Source organism: Saimiri boliviensis, chromosome 11 (genome assembly GCF_048565385.1).
Source record: "Saimiri boliviensis isolate mSaiBol1 chromosome 11, mSaiBol1.pri, whole genome shotgun sequence".
Classification (NCBI taxonomy): domain Eukaryota; kingdom Metazoa; phylum Chordata; class Mammalia; order Primates; family Cebidae; genus Saimiri; species Saimiri boliviensis.
In genome coordinates, this window is record NC_133459.1 from 62,920,921 (window position 1) to 62,935,686 (window position 14,766).

Consider the following 14,766-nt stretch of genomic DNA (forward strand, 5'->3'; position numbering starts at 1 on the left):
TTTTTTTTTTTTTTTTTTTTTTTTGGTAGGGGGGATTCTTTATAATAAATGTGGTCATATCTTTCCCACCCCCTTTCTCGGGGGGTGGGGACAGGGTATCACAGGGTGGAGTACAGTGGCACAATCATGGCTCACTGCAGCCTCAACCTCCCAGGCTCAGATGATCCTCTCACTCAGCCCCCTGGATAGCTGGAACTACAGGGGCACACCAATATTCCTGGCTAATTTTTTGTATTTTTTTTTTTTAAGAGAAAGTGTTCCACTATGTTACCCAGGCTGCTCTCGAATTCCTGGGCTTAAGTGATCGCCTGCCTCAGCCTCCCAAAGTGTTGGGATTACAGGTGAGAGCCACTGTGCCTGGCCCTTTTTTATATTGGTGGTAAAATTTAACAATTTGCAGCTTCTTCCAAGTACTTGATTTTCATAGGAATTTTGAAGAATATTATTAGAAATCATATCAATTTTTAAAAATCTAATTTTTATTATAAAGTAATGAGACTGTGCATAGCTTATGGTATCCTGCCAGGCATTTCACAGCATTTGTTAAAATTGATTTGAAAAGAAATGTGGGGAGAGGGTTGATCTCTATATTGCAAAGCGAAGCAATGTTGCATAAAGGTTGAAGGCTTAGGCTCTGAAGTCAGAATATGGGTTTGAATTTCAGCCATGCCACTTACTAGCTTTGTAATGAGCAAATTACTTACTCCTTAGTGTCTACTTCTGGAAAATGGAAGTGTGCACCTAACAGGATCCTTCAAAGGACTAAGTTGATGTATGCATGTGAGATGCATAAAATTGTGACTTGTACTAGTTGGCACTCAGCAGATGTTGGCATTTTTACTTTTCTTAGTAAGGCAAGATAGGGTGTCACTACATGAAAGATAGGAGAATTTCTGACTGGCAGCTGTGAATCCTGGTAGACAGAGCATGGATTTGACATTTTTTGTTAAGTACCATAGGTATCTGGATTTTGAATTCTTGGTGCTTACTGTCTCTATTGATGAATAATGCAACTAAAGGGCCACCCTAACCAGGAAGGCAAAGGCATACACTCTACCCCACCCCAATCCCCAATAAAACAGACTTCTACCAGGGCCCCTCTCCCATCAACTGGTCACCCTGCAACCCCAAGGAGAATTCAGTTCCACAGCCAGCCCAGAGCTGAGGACCTTTTAACACTCTGCTTTTTGCCTTGTCTGATTACATTAACAGGAATTCCCAGCCTGTGTGATTTGTCGTATTTTAATATTTCAAGCCACCATTGCAGCTTCTTTTAGGTTTGGTTTGTCTGAGGCACCAGCCAGCGAGTGAGCACATTGATTTTGAATTTGTGTAAGTGAATGACTGTTTACCTTATTTTGTGGCTTTGGGCTCGTCACTTAACTCATTGATATAAGAAAACTCACACTGTAAGGTCCTGGTAGCTGTTAAAATTTTCTGAAGTACCCTGAAATCTCTTGCAACAGGTTTAAAACCTACAGAGTATAATCTTGGTAATTTAGATGCAGTGCCTACATTTAGGAGCTTTGTTTCACTTCGCGTCAGTATGCGTATCCTAGGATGGAATTCAGCCAATCCTGCGTTTTCCAGTTTCCTGTTGTTGCAGACAACACCCCAAACCACCCAACACTTTGTGGCATAAACAAACATGCTTACAAATTCTATGGGTCGGGGTTTTGACAAGGCACAGTAAAGATGGCTTATCTCTGCTTCATGATGCCCATGGCTTCATCAAGGGGCCACTGTGGGGGGCTGAAATTACCTGGGAATTTTTTGGTTCATGCCACAAACTTGGGCTGGGATGACTTGAAAGACATGCTAAGCTAAGGAGCTGCCAACTAAGCACTGACTGTGGCCTCTCCATGTGTCTTGGACTTCTTATAGCTTCATAGCTGAGAGCTACCAAGAGTATGCATTCCAGGAGAGAGGCATGTCCTTTTATGACTAGCTTTAGAAGTCACGTAGTATCACTTTCTCTGTACTTCACTAGTAGAAGCAAGCCATCATAAGCCGACCCAGATTTAAGCGGTGGTGATGGGGGGAAATATAGACCTCCACCTGCCAAAGGGAAAGACCTATTAAAGAATTTGCAGCAAATTTTTATAAAACTACCACACTGGGATTATGATACCACATTGGGATTATGGTTTCATCTGGGGATAAATGAGGGCCCCTGACTTCCACCTATAGCAAAGCAGGCCATACAGACTCTTCCAGCTACTCAACCTGCCATTATAAAATGAAAGCAGCCACAAACAACATGTAAACAAATGACTGTGTTCCAATAAATATTACAGTAAAATTAGAATTTCATTATTAAATATTAAAAATATTCTTCTTAAAAAAATTTAGAAGTGTAAGAATCATTCTTAGCTCATGGCCCATATAGAAACGGGCAGTGGACCATATTATAATATCTGACGTTAGCTAAATCTGACTCTTTAAAGTTAGAATCTGCCGAATGGGTAGAAGAGACCCTTGGGCATTTCTCAAGTGGAGTTAAATATTAAGAGTGTGTATGAGAGAGAAGGATATATGATTACAAATTTTGTTTTTATTTTGAAGTGAATTTGTGAAGATGTTTCAAAATTTAGTTCTTTTAATTATATCTTCATTATGTCACACAAAATTTATTTCCAAGGGCAATAAAGGACTATACACTCTTAATACTCCTAGGTGGGAAATTAATGATATTTACTTTTTTGTAATTAATGATATTTACTACTTTGTAGTCACGACCTACAAAGAAAGCTGTAACTTGTTTTCCTGATGGAACTTCCAGAAATACATATGGTTGTATATTTTAAAAATAAATATGTTTTAAAAGAGTTTGTTATTAGAACAGAAGATAGGGTTGATGACTCTCATGAGTGAATGTTAAAAATCTTTGTCACTTCATTAAATATTTTTTCTATGCCTGCAATGTCAGGCAGTGTGCTGGAGCCTGAAGATACTATGGTGAACAAAAACATATATCGTATGTCATCTTTTAACATCTGCCTATCTTACGAGACCTTATGTCCTTACAGTGCATGTAGTCTCATGAAATAGCCAAATGTTAAAAAAGATAACAGCATTAAATGTAATGTGTGTTATGAGAGGGTTATGCAGGGCATTATGAGAATATATATTAAATTTTCAAGCTGGGCCTATTGCCCTCGCATCCTCTACTGCCCATTGACTGTGAAAGTCTATGAAAAGAAGATTGTTAGATTACTTGCAAGCTGCTGTTTAAAAACCACGTTAACACTTCTGATAATGAGTGAATAGTCCACTCTTCATATGTGGGCCACATGTGATGTCCTGTTTTATATTACTTTGGGGAAGGAAAAACAAAGAATGAAAAAATTTGCAATTGTTGAAATGTACTAGATTTTTTTCCCCCTGTTAAGGTATCATTTTGGATGGGTGGAGAATTCAAATAGAAGAACAGTTTGGAACCTATTGCCTGAATTGAAAATTGGGATAATTAACTGATTTTTCTCTAATCAAAGTTTTGCTGCATGACAAAATCATTTGTACACCAAACCCTAGTAACACACAATTTACCCATGTAAAAAACGTGCTTATGTACCCCCTGAACCTAAAATAAATGTTGGAAAGAAAAAATAAATTGGTCAGAATTCATACCCAAGAATAGCCCTTAAATAAAACTTCTGGTTAATATTTGACTACAAACAGAGGATACTGCTAAAGATTTTTAGAGACCCTGAAAAGGTTATATTAATATCCTTAATAAAATATGAATTTTTTGTTTAAAAAGTTATTTTCCAGCACCTGTTAAAAAAGCAATCAATCGAGATTTTGAGATTTCTCATCTGGGCCATTGGTGACATTTGAGCCAGATAATTCTTGGTTTTGGAATGCTGTCCTGTGTATTGTAGGATGTTTAAGAGAATCCCTGGCCTCTACCTATCTACTTTGTAGCATTCTACACCAAGTTGTAACAATCAAAATTTTCTCCAAATGTCCCCTGAGAGTGGCAAAGCCACCAGACATCTAAATTAATCTGGGTTTATATCTTTTAATGCAATGACCTCAATGAGGAAAACCTACTTTATTTTAATAGTAAGAAGTCTAGGTCAGGGAGCATTGTGAGTTGTCTTATAAATTTTCAAGACACACAACCCCTCCTTTGAAAATAATAAAATGAACTTGGACAACCCATTATCCAATTAAACATTATACTCATATCCCTTTGTTATGTCTGGAAGTTTTTCTAAACTTTATAGTTTATGTAATTTCTAGCAAGGCTGAGACCCTCAATTATTTAATTGAGCTATAGAATATCCCTGGAACAAAATCAACATTTAAAATTGGCTTGAATATAACAAATGAAGATATTTTGATTTGACTCCATGCTCTCAGCCTGGAAGCTATTGGATTGTGTGAGACACATGACCCAAAGGAGATTATTAGTTTTCCTCCAGTGAGTTGATAATGAATAGCACTACAAAACCAATTAGCTACAATTCTATCAGTCATTTCATTTGGGTAAGATTTTGTTTTAAGGGGAGGAAAAAAACAACACAGTTTTCCTTGGAGATCTGTGATGAAGCCGTGGTATTTGATGGGAACAATGGAGGAAAAAGCAATATGCTCACCAATTTGCTTTTATTATTCCCACATCAAAGTAAATCATGATGAAGTGTTCTGTTTACAGCAGTTAAAAAAGACATTTGTCCATCTTAAATGTGTAACAAACCAAGCACAAGTGTATTTCTAACTGTACATTTCATTTTATATGGATTGTACAACTCCAGGGAATTGCCATTCACATGCAAGACTGAGAATGGCATCCCCTGGGGCTGTGTAGCAGAAGGTACTGAATGTTTTTTCCTTTCCTTCTTGTATTACCCCCCTTGAAAACCGGTGACTCCAGAACCACAAATAACAGATAATTCTATTTTGTCCCAGTTGTTATTGCTCTGTAACATGCAGTGCCCACAGTCACATTGACAATAATAACGTCAACAGTCTTTGTTTTCCTTTTTCCAGCAAGGTGTTTTATGGATGGGTATTGTTCTATTTAATGTGCTATCATCTGTTATAAGAAGATACAATTTTACCGTTGTCTGAGTATCCTTCTGTGACTTCTAGGCATTGTGCAATTTTTATCTCGACCCACACAGTGGAATATAATGTGGGTGTGTGTTGTTTTATTTGAATTTTAATATATGCAGGTTGTGACACATTTTATTAATTAGCTATTAGGAAAAAAATACAATGGGTTATTGCCTTGAACTTTCTATTTATTTTGCTCACTGTCATCCCACAGCTAGCCAAAAAAATCCGAGAGAAGTTCAACCGTTACTTGGATGTGGTCAATCGCAACAAGCAAGTTGTAGAAGCATCCTATACAGCTCACCTGACCTCTCCCCTGACTGCAATTCAAGACTGCTGTACTATCCCACCTTCCATGATGGAGTAAGACTTTAAAACTTTTTGTTGTTGTATAAACCAGAAATGGAATGGCTTATACTTTTCATTTCATTTTAAAAATACCTGTGTTTATTTATTGCAAATTGTATTGCAAATTGTGTAACTCAAGTCATTTCCCGCTTGTTAAGATAAGCCCTTTATCTTTAGACAAGTAATTTTTAAAGAAATGTGATTCAGTGTTCTCTAGCCAGGAAATTCCTGGACCCTCCCTACTCACATTTTAGTGCTGAAGAAATTCAGGTTGAAGAGTACCAACTATTTATTTGAGTACAGAATCTAAACCTAGAAAATTAAAAATTGGAAATACTTCGTCCTGAGTCAACTATTAAGCCATGTCACTTGCTTAATTTAATTAAGGGAGTGCCTTTTGTCTTTAAAAGGTAACCAAAAAAAATCCCACTACCTTAGTAGATACTATCTTTAAAACTCCTATGGGAAATGCGGTTTCAGATTGTATTGAAAAGATTTGTATCTGCATGGTTGAGGATATTTTTATTTGTTGACCTAGTGATATTTATATCTGGAGGGATATAGGGCTATGGGATGCTGAAAATTGTAGTGGAAGGAACACTTACATAGAGGTGCAAAGAGCATAGTTTTAAGTTTGACTTGGGCTTGAATTAGCTGTGTGTCCTTCATCGAGTTACTTAATGTTTGTTTTTATGCTCAGTTTTCTACCAATGTGGAAAGTAATTTTATACTAACTTTCTAGTGCTATTTAGAATAAATAAAAGATGTTAATATGTTTTAAAGTATGAGTGTAAGTGTTAATTAGTATTCTTTCTCTTTTTGCATAACAAGTACTCTTATGGCTAGGCAAAGAATGGATATAACATTTTTCTGTGGTTAAATGATGCTTTGTTTCCATAAGCAAGTTTTTACTTATGGTTTCTTGCTGGGCTTGTAGGTAGCAGGGCGTCTTCAAGTCATTTTATTTCTCCATTTATATGATGTTAAGATGAGACTTTGTTTGGCTTACACTGTCTGTGGCCTGAAGAAACTCATACTAATTGTTCTTTAAGCTAAATGGAAAGCATATATAGTTTGGAATGAGACTGTTAGGTAGGAATTCTACCTCTAACACTCAGTACCCACATGATCTTTGGATATTTGATGTCTTTGAGCAACCCTGTCTTTATTTCTGGAATGGGAACAATAACTAATATTGCAGGATGTTGTAAACATTCAGTGAAGTCAAATGTGAAAATATTTTGTAAACTGAAATGTTCTAAACAGTATTAGCTGTAATATTAAATATTTGTATATCTTCATATCAGAGTGAACATTTCAATTTTTGTTTGTTAGGTATTAGTTCCTTCTCACACTGCTAATAAATACATACTTGAGACTAGGTAATTTATAAAGGAAAAGAGGTTTAATGGACTCACAGTTCCACATGGCTGGGGAGGCCTCATAATCATGGGGGAAGATAAAGGACGAGCAAAGACACATCTTACATGGTGACAGGAAAGAGAGCATGTGCAGGGGATACTGCCCTTTATAAAACCATCAGATCTCGTGAAACTTATTTACTATCATGAGAATAGCACAGGAAAACCCATCCCCGTGATTCAAGTACCTCCCACTAGGTCCCTCCCATGACACATGGGGATTATGGGAGCTACAATTCAAGATGAGATTTAGGTGGGGGACACAACCAAACCATATAAGATATAATCAAAGATTATGTTTTATAGTGGGCCAACATTAACTTAATGTTTTGACAAGCTTGTCACTATCTAAAAATAAGATGAGGGTCCAGTTGGGTTTTGGGCCTCAAGAAGAAATCATTTTCAGGACAGGGAGAAAAGATAGTAAGGTAAGGAGAAGTTCTTAGAGCTAGATTAATGCATTTTTCTCCTAGGGAAAGACATGTGGCAATGTCCAGACACATTTTCATCTGTCACAACTTAAAGGCTGGAGGAAATGGTTGCTCCAGGCATCTAGTGAGAAGAGTCCAGGGATACTGCTACACATCCTATAATATACAGGACAGCTCCCCAAGACAAAGAATTACTTTGTCCAAAATGTCAGTAGTGCCAAGACTGAAAAACCCTGCCTTAGCAGATTAGGGTCTTCATAAATTCCTAGGTAGAACTAGTGCTCTAGAGGGGAAAAAACCCTAAACTTGAATTGGCTGGCTGCTGCTGGTGAACCTACCCAATCACTTGGCCTACCTGGTGAATTTCTATGAATGTTTCAAGGAGCAACTCAACATTTGCCCTTTCTCCAAAGCCTCCAATTGCCTTTTCTTTCCTCTCCTTACTGTCTTTTGTTCCTGGAATCTTTGTTCCCATAGTAATTTCCATACAGCTCTATATAGTATAGAACTTCATGTATCAGACTGTGTTGTGAGTCGGCCTCCCCTTCTGTTCTGGGCAGGAATTACACCTCATCCTGTTTTACCCGTAGCACCTGGACATTGTATTTAATTTTTATACTATTTGTTGGAATCCGAATTGATTTAAATATAGGAATGTATAAGAGTGTGTCTACTCTCTTATGTGTAAGTTAATGTGCAAGTTAATGGGTGGTGGAGTGGCAAATACTGAGCATAATTAATAGGGCAAAATGTGACATAGCAGAGAGGTATTGTGGTTCCTCAAAGCAGAGAACTATACCAGATAGGTTGTATCAGAAATGCTTTTACAAACTTTAGAAATATGCCTCTTCATCTGGCCATTAGGAAGAACGTCATAAAAAATATATAAACATGTAAAGAAAAATATCATAGAACCATTTATAATAGAGAAAATTATACTCTAAATTTCTAACAATAGAAGATTAGTTATGAAAATTGTATCACATACATATATATGAGATGGTAAGAGGCAGTCGTGTTGAAGCTGAATTGTGAGAATGGTCATACATACATACATACATACACATACACATGCATACATTACACTTGACATTAGCCAAAAAGCCAAGAACACACATGTGTGCATTAAGTTTGGGAGTAAAGATAGTGACTTCCATTTTGAATATATTGAGATGAGGCGTCAGGTCTGGGACAGAAGTCATTTAACTTGGCAAAACCCGGTAGTCAACCTTTTTGTTAATACAATCAAACATAAACTGTAGTTTCTGCCCCTTAGGAACTTCTTATTTAGTTTAGTTGAACATCCATGAGACCTTAACTGTACCTTATCTAGTAAGCAGATTAATAGGAGAGAATGTTTCTCCTTCAGAGGTGGCAGTCTTATCTCCCGGCCAGGAGTAGTTGACAGAGCCAAGAACTACTTGGGGTAGATCTTGGAAAACCAAGGCAGTTCTGAAGGTAAAGTCAAACAATCAAAGAATGTACAGATAAGCAATACAGGTGGAACCTCCTTCGACAAATTTAAAAGATACCTAACAGCAGAGATCTTTTGCAATAGGAAGCAGCCTGTGAGGACTGCCATCTATAACACTACATCTACTTGGCTTTGAATGGAGCCCACTTTCAGGGAAATGTGTGGAGGAATTTTGGGAGTGAACCCTGAGCTGATGCTTTTTTCTAGACGTTGGCTGAACACAAGCATTTTCTAAAATCACAGGAGCCCCTCAGTTTATTAGTGAAAATTTAAAAATGGAAACGATGTTGGGGTGAACAAGGGTATGAATCCTCAGCTAGCCACTTTGGTTCCAGTCCCTCCCAAAGTGCCTTATCTGCATTTTCTAAGGGCTGGGGTACCTTCTGAACACATTTCAGTTGTTCACCCCTTCCTTTTCTTTTTCTTTTTTCTTTCTAATTTTTTTTTTTCCTTTTGGAGATAGAGTCTCACTCTGTCGCCCAGGCCAGAGTGCAATGGTGCCATCTCAGTTCCCTGCAACCTGCAACCTCCACCTCCCAAGCTCAAGTGCTTCTCTTGCCTCAGTCTCCCAGGTAGCTGGGTTTACAGGGGTGCACCACCATGCCCAGACAATTTTTGTGTTTTTAGTAGAGATGAGGTTTCACCATGTTGGCCAGGCTGTTCTCAAACTCCTGACCTCAGGTGATCCACCCACCTTGGCCTCCCAAAGTGTTGGGATTACAGGCATGAGCCACTGTACCCAGCTGACACTTTCCTATATTCCAATCCTTCCAAAAAGTCTCCATTTGAATCTCAGCGGCTTCATGTTGGAGTTACGTGAGGGAAGGAAAATCTAGTCTTTTGGAGCACTTTAAGGGTGTGATTAAAAACTTTTAATGCTGGGGAGATTTGGTTTTGAATCTCATGTACTCATGTGGACCTTTGGAAGTCACTTATTCTGAGCCTCAGTTTCCTCATCAGTGAAATGAGAATAATGAGAGTACCTACCTCACATGGTTGTTATAGGGGAGATGTTTTTAGGTTGTACTTAGACTTTTTTTTTATTTGATTATGTATTTATTTCAATATTCACTATGTCAACAGTGAATATTGAATATCTAATGGTAATAACATTTCTTTTTGAAATAAATGTAGCTAATAAAAATTGAATTATTTTAAATAAAGGCAATAAGTGAATGTGACCAAGTGTTTGAAAGTGATAGAGAGGTAATAGTGACTAACGTTCATGAAAAATGGGCTCAACATTATTGCTAAAGTCCTTCTAAACTGTAAGATATTATAGTTGTATAAAGCAAACTCTTTAAAACTGTTTATGCCTGCGGACTGTATCTGGCCATATGTATATGTATTCATACTGTCTTTATAATAAATATAAGCAATTGGACCTCAAGTAAGAGACCTCCAGTCTTAGTTCTGAATCTCTTGTTAATTCTTAAGTCATCTGGGCCTTACAAACTTTATTTTCTTTTTTTAACTCAGCACTGACCCAGTGGTATGATGGCTGTTTGTTACTAACGTTTTAACTGCCTGTGGCCTAGTGACCTTGCTTCTTTTCCAAATGTATTAAATATTAGTTAGAACTAGACAATGTGTTTAGAAGTAATTTTAACTAATGGCTAATTTTTACTTTTTGTCTCAGGTGTAACTTTTCATTGTTAATGATTTATAATCCATATTTGGTTTTCTTCATTAGTGCTTAAAAGTGCGTATTTTTAAAAAATAAAATGTCCAGTTCTGAAGAGAGAGGAACTTTGAAGAGCTCTACTACAGAGCATTCTGCTCAGTACACCCTGAAGGCTGTAGTATGATGACAACTGAGAGAACCTGTAAAGTGGCAGAAAATTAATTTTTCAGATGGGTTTGATACTTTCCTTCTCAGACCAGTCAACTCTTAACATTCTTGCACAGGAACCTTAGAAGTTAATTATTCTGCACAAGACCCTGCATAGTGATTAGGTATGCTGTCAAGGTTTGTTGTTGAAGGAATGATCTGAAGAATTTGCATTATTCAGTATGGAAAAAAATAGGCTAAGTTTAATCAAAAACAAACTCATTTTCAGTGGTATCACTTAAAAAACACAGTTTTGAGAGTGGACTCATTTATTCATATAATTTAATTGGCAACTCCCTTTGTGTTCCTTTAGGTTAGTTGCTAGGGATGCAGGAGATCCTAGGCTCTCCCACAAGGAGTGAACAAATGCAAAGTTATACCCATAAACTAAATCTGGCCTGTAGGTGAATTTTTTCGGCCCTCAGGTGTTTTAAGGTTTTTAAATTTGTAAGTTTTTTAATCTGTTGCCAGCATTTAAACTTTGAAAGATTAGCAATTAAAAAACCCAAATATCTGTCTTCTCTTGAAAAATCAGAAGATTTGGCAATACTGGATCCACACTGCTACTTGTGAACAGTCTGCTTTCATGAAGAGCAGCTCCCCTTTCAAGCAGGGGATGCAGTCTCCTGTTCACCACAGTTGCCAGGAGTTCCTGATCTGATGTGTTACACCCAACCCATTTTCCTGATTTTTATTACCTGCTTGGCCCACCTTAGCATGTGAATTTGCAATGCCTGATCTTAAAAGACCACACAGTGTGAATAGAGTTGACTTGAGAAAAACGTCTTATTCATGTGCATTCCCTGCTTTGCCAACTTAATGTCCATACTCATTCTCTCAAGTTTTAAACAATATAACTCCTTTAAGTATAACACTAAGAATAGCTATCCCTGAAACTCAGCTTGCCACAGACATGAGGTTCTGGTATGTGCTTCTAAAGCGATTGGTTATTCAGCAGGCCCTACTGATCCTTGGCTTTTATATAAACAATAATTTTATTTTCCACATCACTTAATTGATTATTTATTTCCCCAGTTTCTTCTATAGATGTTACTACCTGTTGATATTCTTATTTTTTTAATTTTTGGTGTCTTTATTTAAAAAGAAAGGGGCAAAAGGGAGGATAAGCTAGGGAGGAAATACTGGAATGATGAACTTAGATTTTTTTTATATCTCTAATTGGGGTTCATTGCTGTTATCCTTGTTTAGTTAATGCATGTTAATTGGATAGTCATGGTAAGAACTGGCATTAAGGCATCTAGGTCTGGCTTGATGAGCAAATGATGCTCTGATGGAGCTAGAGTAAGTAAGCAACTTCTCTCCAGGGTTCTCTGAAACCAGACACCTGGAGCTGGAAGACTTCAACTGAATAGATAATTCTCTCATACCCATCAGGGGAGACTTAAAAAGCTTCACTGATTCCAGAAATGAAGAAACTCTTGGAACCATTGTCAAATTGGATTCCTGCTATTTTACAGGGAGCTCTTTGAGTTGGGGCTTTCACTAAGATTGATATAGTCACTGTGGAAGGCAGATAGGACTCGTCTCATCTTCTAAGAATATGAATTTAGTGCATTTCCAGCTGACACCCACTTGAATTATATGATTTCAGGAGTCCCATCTTATTCAACCTCTTAAGGGTATTGTGCTGCAGTGAAAGCAACTAGCATAAGTTCGGATGCAAGAACACAGGCTCCTGACGGTAGTAATTCTCATGAATAGCCACCAGCTGTTATAACCCTGGTGTTAGATGGGTCTCCAGAGAAATAGAACCAATAGGGTGGGGGGTGTGTGTGTGTGTGTACATACAGAGAGATGGATATTTATTGTTAGAGTTTAGGATTGTGGAGGTACAAGTCCAAAATACATGGTAGGATGACAAGCTGGAGACCCAAAGAAGAGTTGCAGTTTGAGTTCAAAGGCAGTCTGCTAAAGAAATTTCTTCTTGCTTAGGGAATGTCTGTCTACTAAGTCCTTTAATTAATGAGGCCCACTGATGTTATGGAGAATAATTGGCTTTACACATAACCCTCTATTTAAATGTTAATATCTTCGAAAACTTTTGCTTCACAGAAACGTATAAAATAGTGTTTGGCCAAACCTATCTAGGTAACATATCCTAGCCAAGTTGATATAAAGTAATCCTCCTGTCCTTTTATCCCTTTTATCTTTAGAATGAATACAAAATTGTACTGCCAAACCTATCATTAAGTTTTTGTTAACCTTCAGATTTAGACTGGAGAAGGCTAAACTCTTACTTCTAGAACTTTCTACTGTATTCTCCTACACTGCTTCTCTTAAAACAGTTAATGCTCATGTAACTGAGCTGCCTAGAAAGGAATCTCAGCATTTGAGTAATTCTTTCTTCCCTGTAAACTGGTTGTGTATTTTGTAGCATGCTTTAGATGTTGTATACATTTCTTTAATAGGATTTCAAGTTCTTTAAGTATTATTGACATCATATGAGCCAGAGGTAACTTAGAGATTTGTTTTTAATTTTGGTGATTAACATGCTGACCCATAATGTTGGAATTTCTGTACTTAGCTCTTTAGAAATTTATAGCAGATTTAAAGGATACAATTTCTATTCTTATGGGACTTAGCTTTAAGTGAAGGACTTTTTGTGTGTTTTTTGGTTTTGTTTTGTTTTTTGTTTGTTTTTTGAGACAGTCTTGCTCTGTCACCCAGGCTAGAGTACAGTGGCGTGATCTCAGGTCACTGCAACCTTTGCCTCCCAGGTTCAAGCGATTCTCCTGCCTCAGCCTGCAGAGTGGCTGGGACTACAGGCGCATGCGACCACGCCCAGCTAGTTTTTTGCATTTTTAGTAGAGACGGGTTTCACCATGTTAGCCAGGATTACTTGTTTTTAAACTGAACTCGAACCTGAGCTGCTCTCATTTCTAAGAAGAGGCAAGTCTTTTTATTTTATTTGCAGCTCAGTCTCTACCATGGTGCAAAAGAAGTATCATAAGCAGTAGGTTCAGTTGTAATGTAAATTATACCTGAGTCACGTAGTACAAAGAGTGGTTGGGCCTCCACTCTGCCGTTTTGCCATGTAATCTTGGGACGTTCACTTAACATCTTTGGTCCTCAGTTTTCTCAGCTGTAGAATTAGCAGTTTGAGCTATATTTCAGAGATTCTTCCAACTTTGAAGACTAATTTAATTTGCCTCAAACTTCTTAGAAGGTGTGTGTGTGTGTTTTTAAACTGGAGGCATTTGCCATTATAGGCAACTTTTCCTACTGCTCAAATTAATCAGTTCTGGATTTCATGAGACAGTTTGTCTTTATCTTTTTGAGAGTGACCTTGTGTGGGGGGATAAAAGATGATATGCAGCAAGACTTACAGAGGTTAAATCACTCTTTCATCCATTCATTTGAAAAAATAAAGGCTTGTGGAATGGTTTATGGAAGAAGCATTTTAGCTGGGTATTTAAGCAGGAAGAGGATTTGAATATATGGAGAAATGGAGGAAGAGCTTTCCAGGAGAGGAAGCTCAATATGAAGAAAACCCCATTCCTAGAAATGACCGGGGCACTGAAGAGAGACTCGCATATGGAGCAAGTGATGGAAGGGGCAGCTAAGAAGTTGGATTAATATTAGATCATAGGGATCCTCAGATGCTGGACTGGAGAATTTAAACTTTATTCAATGCAGTTTAGGCTCCTTAAGTGAAGTAAAGAACAATGTCTATCTTTCTCTTGCTTCTATATCTGCAGTCCAACACATAGTAGATACTCAATACAAATTGGCTGCTTGAATGAGGGAATTAATTTAAGATTCTTGAGAAAGGGAGTAAAATGATGAGGCCTGAACTTTAACGGAATTTCACTTCTTACTCATGCGACAACTAGAAGACCTATCTGATTTCATTTATGTAGGCAAAAAGCAAGAGGAGGCGTGGACTTGGATGTTGGCTCCTACTTCTTGAGTTTTGAAAGAGGGAGGAATCCTAGGTGGCTGAAGTTGATTTTGGGTAACTGAGAGTGATGGTATCAGGTGCTAAGGCATATTTGTTCTTTATGTACTCTCTCATCTTTCTTAGTTACTTTAGTTCAGGGACCCTGTCAGATATAACTGTATCCAATACCTTGTTATAATAGGTCCCTGATAAATATTTGCCAAAGGAGTTAGTTTGTAGTACCAAAACTGATTTTGTCTTTAGTTTTTGAGTCTCAGTCATTATGATGCCATCAG

At 37.5% G+C, this 14,766-nt stretch overlaps 1 protein-coding gene across 1 annotated transcript in view; it reads left to right on the plus strand.

Annotated features, from left to right (window-relative positions):
- CACHD1 (cache domain containing 1) overlaps window positions 1-14,766 on the plus strand; it is a 226,434-nt gene that overhangs the window by 105,966 nt on the left and 105,702 nt on the right. Inside the window, exon 3 of the mRNA XM_003921472.4 lies at window positions 5,279-5,427. Coding sequence (XP_003921521.2) covers window positions 5,279-5,427 — 149 coding nt within the window. The remainder of the gene's footprint in view (window positions 1-5,278; window positions 5,428-14,766) is intronic.